Source organism: Zingiber officinale, chromosome 8A (assembly GCF_018446385.1).
Source record: "Zingiber officinale cultivar Zhangliang chromosome 8A, Zo_v1.1, whole genome shotgun sequence".
In the NCBI taxonomy this organism is placed as follows: Eukaryota; Viridiplantae; Streptophyta; class Magnoliopsida; order Zingiberales; family Zingiberaceae; genus Zingiber; species Zingiber officinale.
This window is the reverse complement of record NC_056000.1, coordinates 6,865,882-6,877,791: the sequence shown is the minus strand read 5'-3', so window position 1 is coordinate 6,877,791 and position 11,910 is coordinate 6,865,882. Positions and strand designations below refer to the sequence as shown.

The window sequence follows — 11,910 nt, the reverse complement described above, 5'->3', positions numbered from 1 at the left end:
CTCAAGATTGCAAGATGAATCAAATTGAAGCCTTACATCTTATACCCAAAACCTTCTGTTGATCCTCAACTGATCAGAAAGACCAAAAATATCGGCGGTGGAACAGCACCTCGAGTAGGTGGCTGAAGCTTCGTCGATGATGGCAGTAGGCTTCTTGATGGTCGGCTAGGTCAAGCGACGGCGGCGTGGGGATCTCCACAGCAAAGATCTAGGGCACAGCGGCAACTTGAGTGCCGGCGAGGAGAAAAAGGCCGGCGCTGCTCGGCGTCGGCGGAAATGCTAGGGCACAGAGAAAGGGGGTCGGTGCTGGGGTTCGGGTGCCGGCGCGGAGAAGCGGCCGAGAGGAGTTAGTGGCGTCGGCGGTGCTGGCAGTGGAGATGGGCGTCGCGAGGAAGGAGGAAGAGGAAAGATCCGGCTCGTGTAGAGGAGAAGAAGAAGAAGTGGAAGAGATCGCCGGTTAGGGCGGTTAGGGCTCGGAGGAAGAAGGATGAGGGGAAATCGGCATCGGGGTTGGGGAGGAACTCGGACACGCAGGGAGGAAAAGAAAAAAAAACAAAAGGAAAAAGAAAAGGAAATAGGAAAAAGGAAATAAAACTTTTCCTCATTAAAATATGGTAGCCTAAATAAGCTTTTCCGGGCCCCATTTTTATCCCCGTTAACTCGTCCAAACGAGCTCCGAAAAATTCCCAAAAAATTTCCAAAAATTTTGAAACATTCCCTTATTAATATTCGCTTATTTTCCGGTATTTTACAAAAGTAGTAATACCGTTTTGATCACTACCAGTTATTAATATATCATCGACATAAATTAGAACAAATATTAAAAATTCCTCATTACATTTGTAGAATAGCGAAGAGTTTGTTTTTGAGCCAGAAAATCCCTGAGTATGAAGCCAGGTAGATAGACGATGAAACCATGCACGAGGTGCTTGTCGAAGACCATATATAGACTTTTGAAGTTGACACACATGTGTTGAAAGTTATGGGTGGATGAATCCAGGAGGTTGCTCCATATAAACAGTTTCTTCAAGGTGTCCATGAAGGAAAGCATTGGAAACATCTAATTGGTGTATTGGCCAATTAGAGCTTTCAGCTATAGATAGTAGCAATCAGATAGTTGTAATTTTGATGACTGGACTAAAAGTATCATTAAAGTCAATACCCGGCTGTTGATTAAAAACTTTAGCAACAAGGCGAGCTTTGTAACGTTCAATAGAACCATTTGCATGATACTTAATTTGGTAAACTCATTTAGAGCCCACAATATTCATGGATGGAGTATGAGGGACTAAGCTCCAGGTTGCATTACGAAGAAGAACATCAAATTCTGTAGCCATCGTAGCACGCCAATTTGGATCTTTGACTGCCTGTGTAAAACTAGAAGGTTCAACAAAATTTGAAGAAGCAAGAAGAGCACGTGGAAGAGGATAACAAGTGAAAACTAATTGACATCGTGCATAAATATCGCTTAGAAGAAGCATCCGCCGAGGAATATCATCATCAGAGCTACTCGGAGATGAGTGGTTAGACAGACGAGAATTAGAACTAGACAGTGGATCTCCACTAGTCACCGAGTCCACAGGAATTTGTGGAGATGGAGCATGAGAATCAGAACTAGAGAGTGGATCACCACTAGCTGCTGAGTCTTCAGGAATTTGTGGAGATGGAGTAGGACCCAAGATACCATCCCCCCTTATTCTTTCAATATGTCCAGATGGAGCAATCTGTGAGGATTCAAGTATATTACTCAGTGATATTAGAAATGTGCCTCGATTATCTGAAGGAAGATCTGAGGTAACAACTGCAAACGGAAAAAGCGACTCATCAAAAGTAATATGTCGAGAAATATATATCCGTCCGGTCGAAACATGGAGGCAATGATACCCATGATGCAAATTACTATAAGAAAGGAAAACACATTGTTGAGAGCGAGGGTTTAACTTGTGTTTAGAGTAAGGTCGTAGCCAAGGATAACATGCGCAACCAAAGATACGGAGGAATGAGTAATCTGAAGAATAATTATAAAGTATTTCCGAGGGACATTTGTTTTGAAGTAGTGTTGTGGGTAAACGATTGATAAGGTAGACTGCGGTTTGGATGGCGTCATCCCAAAATTTAAGTGGAACTGTGGCATGATTAAGAAGAGCTAAGGCATTTCAACTACATGACGATGTTTTCTTTCAGCGGATCCATTTTGTTCAAGAGTATGGGGACAAGAAACTCGGTGGAGGATGCCAGAAGAAGTAAGATGACGATGAAACCCTTGATACTCTCCTCCCCAATAAGAATGAATGGTGAGTATTTTACGATCAAAATATCTCTCAACATGCTTTTGAAAATGACAAAAAATATCAAAGAGATCAGATTTTCTTTTCATAGGTAAAATCCAAGTGAACTTGCTAAAGTTATCAATAAAAATAACATAATAAAGAAAACCCAGATTAGAAAGAATAGGAGCAGGACCCCATACATCAGAGTGAATAATTTCTAAAGGAAAACTACAGTTGTGAGTAGAGGAAACAAAAGGTAGTTTATGAGATTTCGCTTTCATACAAGCTTCACATAAATGAGATGATGACGCTAAAAAAGTTGGTAAACCAAAACGATTAATAATATTATGAACAAGACGTAGAGATGGATGACCAACACGTGCATGCCACGAGAATTTATCCGTGCATTCTCCAACAAAGGTTGTGAGAGAGGTGGGTTGAAGATGATAAAGACCGTTTTTAGTGTCCCCTTGGAGTAGAATTGTTCCTATCGCGGGATCCTTCACAAGACAATGATTAGGGTGAAATTTAAAAAATACATTATTATCAAGAGCAAACTGACAGACAAAAAGCAAATTTTTATTAATAGAAGGAACATGAAGAGTGTTGCGCATGCAAAAAGTGCGACCATATGAATGAAAGGTTGTGTTTCCAATGTGAGAAATTTGCAAACCTGAGCCATTGCCTATTTGTAACATGTCGGGTCCATGATAAGGTGAAACTTTTGTAAGAATATTATACTCCAGTGTGACATAATGAGTAGCTCCAAAATCCAGATGCCATCCTGGGGTTTCAGGAACTGATGTTGTTGCATTAGGAGGGATGGAGAGTGAAAATACTCCAGAATTAGATGATTGAGTCTAGATTGCCAAGATGAGGGAGAGGGTCGATTTGATGATACAAGTCCTCCTCAAAAATTTGAATCATATCTTTTATAATAATTTTGAGAATAATGACCATAATTAAAGCAAATCTGGCAGCGTCCTCGACCTCGACCCCGACCTCGGAAGCCTTCAAATTGTTTTTGTTGACCATATTGGGGAGGAGGCTGATTATGTTGATCAGATTGTGGAGCCTTGCTAAGCATATGTGCCGATAAAGATAGAGAATCCGACATCCTTTGAGATTGTATTTGTAGAAGCCTTTCATGAGAGGATAACATACCATAAAGCGTTTTAAGTTACACTTGATCCATGAGAGTTGTCACACTAGGAACAAAGCTATCATATTGAGCACCTAAACATGCATTAATAGTTCTGGATCAGAGACCGGATGCCCAATTGCAGTTAAGTTGTTGGCAATGGTCTTGACTGATTGTATATAGTCATTGATGGAGGCATCTCCTCATTGTACAGACTGTAATTGTAGACGAAGCTGGAGAACTCGTGCTTGAGAGTGAGATGCAAAAAAATGATCAAGAGCCTCCCAAACCTGTTGTGAAGTGTTGAGCCCAACGAGCATAGGAAGTATATGTTGGTTAGTCCTAGGAAGATCGTACCGGTTCCACTGTATAAAAATTTTGTACAAGTGTCGAACCTTTCCTAATAACCTATTGTGTTCTTTAGAAGTTAAATTAGGAATCGCAAACGGAACTTAACATTATTGATTCCAAATTTAACTTATTTGTTCTTAATGGTTTAGACTTGGATCGCAAGCGGAACTTAACACTATTGATCCAAATCCACCTATGTTATAAATTCAATTAAATATTAATTTCCAAAATTGGCTTCCAGGTTAAACATGGCGAGGCACTAGGCCTTCTTGGATATGTGAGCAACCACCACTTCCTAAACAAAGCCTTTTAAGGAAAGCTAATATTTAATTTCCTTATTTAACTCTAGGTTTAACAAAAAAGAACAATCGAATCACAAATTCGAAAAACAAAAAAAAACACAACTTCAAAATAAATCTGAAAAACTAGAATCTAATGCCGCTTGTGTTTGGAATTCATACAAAGAAAAATAACTAGCATGATGCGGAAGAAAATTACTAGTTATACATTCTCTTTGTATGCTAATGACCTCGAGATCTTCTGCCGTATTTCTCACCTCACCTTGGACGTCGTGTGGGCGACGATCCTCCAAGATGAACACCACCCAAAAGCTTTTTTCTCCTTCTCTACGTTTCGGCCACCACCACCTTAAGGGAACAAGAGAGCAAAGGGAAAGGAAGAGGGGAGAGGGCCGACCACAAGAGGAGCAGCAACAAGAGAATAAGAATTATTGTGTCATGAGGCCTCTCCTCCCCTTCTTTTATATTACTTACCCAAGGCAAATAAGGAAAGACTTTTTACAAAAAATTAAAATCTTCCTCTTATTTTTCCTTTTTCCTTTTTTCCTTTTTATTTTTCTTTTTCTTTCCTCTTGATTGAATCAATCACCAAATCAATGATTAGATGATCTTTGATTGGCCGACCCCTTGCAAAAGGAAGGAAATACTTTTGTAAAAATTTTATAAGCTAAGGAGAAAATCTCTTATAAAATTTTACAAGCTTTCTTTTTAATTTCCCAATGTGGATGTTAAAAAAGGAAAGTTTTAAAAATTAAAACCAAGTTTTAAAATTTAAAACTTCTCTTCTAAAATTTCCTTTTTTAACATGGTTACAAAAATAGAAAAATTTAATTTTAAAACTTCTCTTCCTTTTTCCTAAAAACCATGAGGATGATTAAAAAGGAAAGTTTTAAAACTTTTAAACTTTCTATTAAACTATGTGGCCTAATTTAAATAAGGAAAGTTTTATATTTTAAAAATTCTCTTTTAAAACTTGTAGTTTTCTACAAAGAGAAGATTTTAAAAATTCAAAATACCCCTCCTTATTTAGCATATTATGGCCAGCCCCTCTTTGCTTGGACACCAAGCAAAGGGTCGGCCCCTTTGTGAAGGAGATTGGCCGACCCCTTTGGCTTGGTCACCAAGCCATGGGCCGACCTTTTCTTGGACACCAAGAAGGACTTTATATGGGTGGACTTGAGGCTTTAATGAGGCTACGACAGGGACCTAGAGGAGAAATTAATTTTGGCCTTCCAATGAGCTTGAGTATCCCGTGTTCGCCCCGAACACACAACTCAAGTTCATCAATAATAACTCATTCCACTAGAGAGTTATTATTGCACTATCACACCAATCCCAAATTACATTATGGACTCCTTCATATATGAGTGTGTTAGTCTCCCTGTGTTTAAGATAATGAATGTTCACTAATTAAGTAAGTCACTGATAACTTCACTTAATTAATATCTAGCTCCAAGAGTAGTACCACTCAACTTCATTGTCATATTAGGCTAAGTCCACCTGCAGGGTTTAACATGACAATCCTTATGAGCTCCTCTTGGGGACATTCTCAACCTAGATAATTAGGACACAGTTTCCTTTTATAATCAACAACACACACTATAAGTAATATCATTTCCCAACTTATCGGGCCTATTGATTTATCGAGCTAAATCTCACCCTTTGATAAGTTAAAGAAATAAATACTAAATATATGTGCTGGGTTATTATATTAGGATTAAGAGCACACACTTCCATAATAATTAAGGTCTAGTTCTTTTATTACGTTAGTATAAAAAGAACTTACCTAAAATGATCCTACTCAATACACTTAGAGTGTACTAGTGTAATTTATTAGTCAAGATAAACTAATACCTAATTACACTATGACTATTCCAATGGTTTGTTCCTTTCCATCTTAGTCGTGAGCAACTGTTTATAATTTATAAAGAACTGATAACATGATCTTCTGTGAGTGACACCACACACCATGTTATCTACTATATAAATTAATTGAACAACTACACTTAACAAATAAAATGTAGACATTTGACCAACGTGATTCTTTTATTTTAAAAAATAAATGTTTACAGAAGCTAGACTTTTAGTATACACTCTAATAGTATAGACTCAGTAATTGATGAAATTAACCAAGTCAAGACAAGTTGATCCTTCTTAAACCAAATAATGTAGGATGTATCATCTTTTTGAGGTGGGGATAAACTACCATCAACATGACCAAGTAAATCATAAACACAAAGTAAATGAAAAAATTATAATTTTCATAGTAAATAATTATCATGGTCAAATTTAACGGAGAAAGAAGGAACTATAGGAATTGAAAAATGACGATGAAGAGATTTCAATAGACTCGAGAAAAGACATTTTTTTCTCTTTTTTTTCTCTATTTTTTTGTTCACATTTTTTTTCTCTTGGTTTTTTTTTTCTGTTTTTTTTTAGAAAATGGCAAACGGAGGAGGGAAAAAAAAAGTAGAAAATCGAACTAGTAGAGGGGAAAAAAATTGTTACGATAGCTGTTGAAGTTCCCGAAGTTACCGTACAATACTGGTAAGGAAGGACATTGACGATGGGATTGCAAGATGTTGGTGGAGCACGTTGATCTTTGGGTTGCTCCAAGTTGCTGTTGTGCTCCAAGATGTTCACGTTGTTGCTGACTAATGCTGTAGAAATCTGGTGCTGGAATTGAGGTGCGAGAAGAGGAATTAAAAAAGGAAGAAGTTAAATTTTGAGGGAAAATAAAGAAGCGAAAGGGATCATGGCTCTGATACTATGTAGAAATCAATAAGTAGAGGAAAGAAATAATATAAAGTTTTTTGATAATCTTATTACTAAAGCCAATAAACTTATTTATACAAATTGTCTAAAATAATAATAGAAAGATTTTGGAATGAGGGACCAATTGTCTTAGTTTCACATCGCCTAACTAGAGCATTTGTTAGTCATCTAAGTACATGCTCGTACCATCTTAAACGTGTCTCTCGGAGTTTTCCCTAAATAGATACAACTCTAACTTTCTCTCTAATGCTCTCATTTTGTATTATGTTCATCCTCGTATGTCCACAGTATAAATACCACATGGTAGTTTTGATGTTGTCAATCAAGTTAAGTTCTGTATATTTGATCCTTGTGTCAAAGTGTGCAAGAGCTTAGGAACACAAGAAGTCGAGTAGAAGATGCAGCTAGCGAGAAGGATGACACGGGAAAGGAGCCAATGGGCTCGGTGCATCCGAAGGACGAGGTGCTGCGGAAGAGTACACCCATTAACTTATTTATACACCAAATAAGACATACAATCATAATAATTATAAACATAGTAATAGAAAAGATTTAAAAATATTATTTTTACTATTTGATTTATCTTGACTGTGCGTCAAATATAATAAATTTTAATTAATTGAAATCAATTAAAGATTATTTATATTATTATCATTAAGCTGTTTATCGAAACAATCGGCATGTCCATCATCGTGATTGAAGACATCGACTGCTCGCTTGATCTCACTGGCGAGCGAAAAAAGAAGAAGGATGACAAGGAGGAGGACGACAAGGAGGATAGCAATGACGGAAAGCCTCCAGTGAAACCGCCTGGGGATAATGAGAAACAGAGCAAGGTGACCCTCTCGGGACTTCTTAACTTCATCAACGGATATATGGTCGGCGTGCGGCGGTGAGCGGCTCATCATATTCACGACCAACTACGTGAAGAAGCTCAATCCGGCGCTGATACGGCGCGGAAGGATGGACAAGCACATCGAGATGTCGTATTGCTGCTTCGATCCATTTAAGGTGTTGGCGGCCAACTACCTCGCAACTTGTTTGGTTAATATAATTAATTAATACCTAATTCCTAATTAGAATTATAATTTTACAAATTACTCTTAATTTGTAGTGGTCATATCGATTCGCAACTTGTTTGGTGGAGATGTATAATTTTCGCATTGTGGTCGTATAATTTTCATGGAAGGGGAATCAAGCACGTGTCCTTTAATTCTTCCATCTAAAAGTTTTTAATTTATAGTAAGATCCAATAAAGAAATTGTTAATGTTAGTGGGGTAGGTAACATGTCTAGTTGACTTGTCTTAATTATTCAACTTACTTAGCCTTCGATTAAATTTATGTTTTATTTTTATAAATCCATTTTCTTGATTTGTTAAGAAATGAATGCATCTGATCGAGCTATGGCAGTTCAGACTAATTTACACCTCTGATTATCAGATCCACAATTCTTATGAAATAAAATTGATTAGTCTTACTACCAAATCATCTAATTATTCTTTTATTTACATCGATAAATCAAGAATGAAAAATCGGTGTAGACAACCACCTCAATCATAGCTTGTACTGAAGTCGGTGTAGACAACCATCACACTCCTCACCTGATGCTTTCCGTCCGACCAGATGACCGTCGCCGGCGCCGTCGAGTTCCCTGGCAATGGCCCGCCGGAAACTGACACTGTGAACTGCCTCTTCTCATTCAACTCCGAAAATTCCAACTCACTAGGATTCACCGCCACATTAAGTTTGGGATCAGCCGAGACCTTCGCCTTGTACTTGCCGACGCTGCCGACGTTGGTCACTGTTCTCAAGAACTTCGCAGCGAAGGTTTTCCCGTCTTTAACATAAAAGCCCATGGTAGGGTAATTGAGATCCCTCGCGTTTCCCTTGGCCTTGGCAGGGCAGGAACTGTTGTGGCCGGTGATGATCTTGATCAGGGTTTCGTTGTAGCCCGTGTTGCAGAGCATTTGAACGTAGTCACTTTCACCAGCGTCGTAGACAAGACCTGGGTCGACGGCCTTCACCGGGTTCAGTTGGCCGGCTCCATATGATAATTGGTCTTGTTTATCCGAGGGATGCATCGGTTTAGCTGTGTGTGTATATATATATATAAAACATGGATAAGATGATAAATTTTGCTTCCATGCACAAATAAATTATACAAGGTTACGTTGAAGAACAAATTAAGGGTAAATAATTAATGTTTAGGCTGGAGACCTGTCGTCATGAGCGCAGACATGATGGCTGCCGGCGACCAATTTGGGTGGAAGGACTTGACGTAGGCGGCGGCGCCAGTGACGTGCGGGCAAGCCATGGAAGTTCCCGAGATTATGTTGAAGTCTACGAACCTCGTGTCGCCCGTGATGCCTGACACTGGTACAGCCTTTGACCAAGCGGCCAAAATGTCAATTCCTGGAGCGGTTATATCAGGCTGCAAAACACATCAAACATGTATTAGCTAGCTAGCTAGCTAGATTTATAAATTTTAATTTCCAAAGCTGCTAAACAATTATATTAATTAAATCCCTTAAAAAATTTGTGAATTAGGTACGTAATTCACCCAAGGATATTGGATTAATGACCTTCAGGATGTCTCGGGTGACGAGGTTGGGGCCTCTCGATGAGAATGAAGCGACCAGGGGAGCCCTGGGGTCGAAAACTTGTTCACTTTTGTGGATGTTAGCCACTGGATTTCTGACCAAGATCATATATATTCATTGAATGATTAAATAAATTATTTAATCAGCATCTATATTTTCTCTCTGTACACTAAATATAAACACTCACTCAGTGTTGTTTATATAGTGCTTAAGCTTGAGGCCATCCGCGGTGCTGAGCAAAATTGTTGGCCTTGGAAATGAGTAGGAAAAGTCAAGTTCAGTGTCATCGCTACATAGAATTCCTTCAAAACCTGTATAATTAAAAGTTCCGTAATAGAAGAAGTTGCAGAAAATAATCTTCCCTTTCACCACATCCAAATATTTAGATAGGTCAGTGCAATCCCTGAAACACAACAAACAATGGACAAGTTTGATAATTGAAAATACAATATATAAGCTAGTTCCATTTATGAAGAGAAGATAGCGTTATATATCTTCGTACCCTTGAGTTTCATGTAGGAAGATGAAGGGGTAATTGCTTTTTTCAGTGGCAAACGTATTGGCACCAGCTCCCTGTAATTATTTTTTTCAAATAATAAATAATAATATGATTTTATATATTTAAACGCCAATTCTCAAGTAGAGAAAAAAAATCATTACTTTAATGTGGTTAATTATGATAAAAATAACTAAAATATAAATAATTAGTACGAAAGAAATATGGCTAATTAGTATAAGGAAATGGAGTGCGACTATGAACAGAACTTTTGCATATGATCAAAATCACATTATCTTTAAATTGTATAATTACTCACCAAAGTGGACACATTATCTCCGGTGACCACCCTGCCAATTATGTGTCTATCGATACTGCTCGCCGCCGCGGACATCAACCATGGTGCCACATTGGTGACTGTGTTATGACTGGGCCCCATGTTTCCGGCGGCAGTCGATGTTAAAATCCCATTCATCATGGCATGGAACGAACCAATTGCTAATGAGTCGTCGAAGTAATCCTTCTGGAAGAGAGAGCCGATTGACGCGGAGATGATGTCGACGCCATCAGAGATCGCATCGTCGAATGCTGCCAAGATGTCTACTTCGGCGCACCCGAACGTCCAGCACACCTTGTACATTGCAAGCCTCGCCGATGGCACAGCCCCTCGGGCGGTGCCTTGGGCGAGGTCATAAAGGCTGGCGTGGGAGACGCTCCGGCCAGCGGCGATGGATGATGTGTGCGACCCGTGACCTTCGAAGTCGCGCGGTGATGGTTCGTCCAACGTGTAATCGCCTAGACTATTGTAGTAACGGGCGCCGATAATTTTGCTTAATTATTCAATCAATCATACATTTATATTAGTCACAATTTTAAACATAAATTCTAGGTTTTGACTTAATTAGCAATAAATTCAATAAAATAATTATAATTAAAATCATCAAATTTTATGGGCATACTTGTTGCAAGTTATATTTACGCAATTGCCTTTCCATTTCCTCGGTGGCGGCCGCAATCCCCCATCACTGAAGGACTTGGATTCTGGCCAAATTCCAGTATCTAACATTCCAATGATGATGTCGCTTTCTAGTGTGGGATTCCTATTAACTGTCTGTGTGAAGTTGAGGAAATCCCATGACCTCGTCGTGCGAATCTTCAGGATTTTACTAGGAAACACTGAAACTATTCCCTTCCTTCCTGCAATTATTTCATGTTTCCAGTATTATTCATTTATTATATATCTATCATCAAGATAAAAACTATTCAATATACCGCTCAATTTTGTAGCTTCATCAGTAGAAAGTTTAGCAGCAAATCCGCTGAAACTCTTCTGGTAGCTATACACCAGAGACTCATTTGGTGAACTGCATTATCAATTGTTTTAGTCAAGAAATTCGACAAAATATATATAATTTTTCACAAAATAATGTATATCAACTTATTGCCTACTTGTTCACGAGAATTTCTTTAAGCAAATTGAGATGATGTTCAGGAGTTGGATACTGGGATGAGGGTTGAGCTCCCATGTACACAATATAAACCTGCAATATGTCATTCATGTATGGTAATATTAATTGATTTAATACCGATTAAAGAACAATTTGTACAAAGTAAATTTATAATTGTAATTGCCTTTCTTTCTTCATTTGATGAGGCTGATGCAAAAAGAAGAATAAAGGATATGAAAAGTGCAAGTGGAATTAGATAGGATGGTGGAGAAGCCATTATAGTTCCTAAGGAAAATCCTATTTTTGTACATTTTGTAGGTGAAATAATGTTAATTTATAGGGATCAATTTTTAAGGATAAAATTGTTGATGAGTTATCTATTGGATGTCAACTAATGAAGAGTTGATTAACACGTATTAACTATTAAACATTACCACGTTGATGCAACGACCATATGGATCAAATTTTTTTATGTTGAGATATTCATATATATTTATGATTTTATCTATTAGAGAATGAGTCAAAGATA

The 11,910-nt window shown here is 38.1% G+C and overlaps 1 protein-coding gene across 1 annotated transcript; it reads right to left on the bottom strand.

Annotated features, from left to right (window-relative positions):
- Positions 1-8,387: 8,387 nt before the first annotated feature.
- LOC122010468 (subtilisin-like protease SBT4.3) lies at positions 8,388-11,658 on the bottom strand. The gene is made up of 10 exons (XM_042567008.1): positions 11,566-11,658; positions 11,383-11,474; positions 11,206-11,297; positions 10,893-11,130; positions 10,253-10,763; positions 9,940-10,010; positions 9,625-9,840; positions 9,420-9,531; positions 9,055-9,268; positions 8,388-8,926 (listed from the first exon to the last, which is right to left on the bottom strand). Exons 1-10 carry the CDS (start codon positions 11,656-11,658, stop codon positions 8,388-8,390), a joined length of 2,178 nt encoding a protein of 725 aa, XP_042422942.1.
- Positions 11,659-11,910: the final 252 nt, after the last annotated feature.

What these genes read in the sequence shown, in the direction of transcription:
- LOC122010468 (XM_042567008.1), bottom strand. Translation starts at nt 11,658, where the DNA reads ATGGCTTCTCCACCATCCTATCTAATTCCACTTGCACTTTTCATATCC. An exon ending in GTAAATATAACTTGCAACAA is followed by an intron (nt 10,764 to 10,892) that starts GTATGCCCATAA and finishes TGAATAATTAAG; the next exon opens with CAAAATTATCGGCGCCCGTT. An exon ending in GAGATAATGTGTCCACTTTG is followed by an intron (nt 10,011 to 10,252) that starts GTGAGTAATTAT and finishes AAATAATTACAG; the next exon opens with GGAGCTGGTGCCAATACGTT.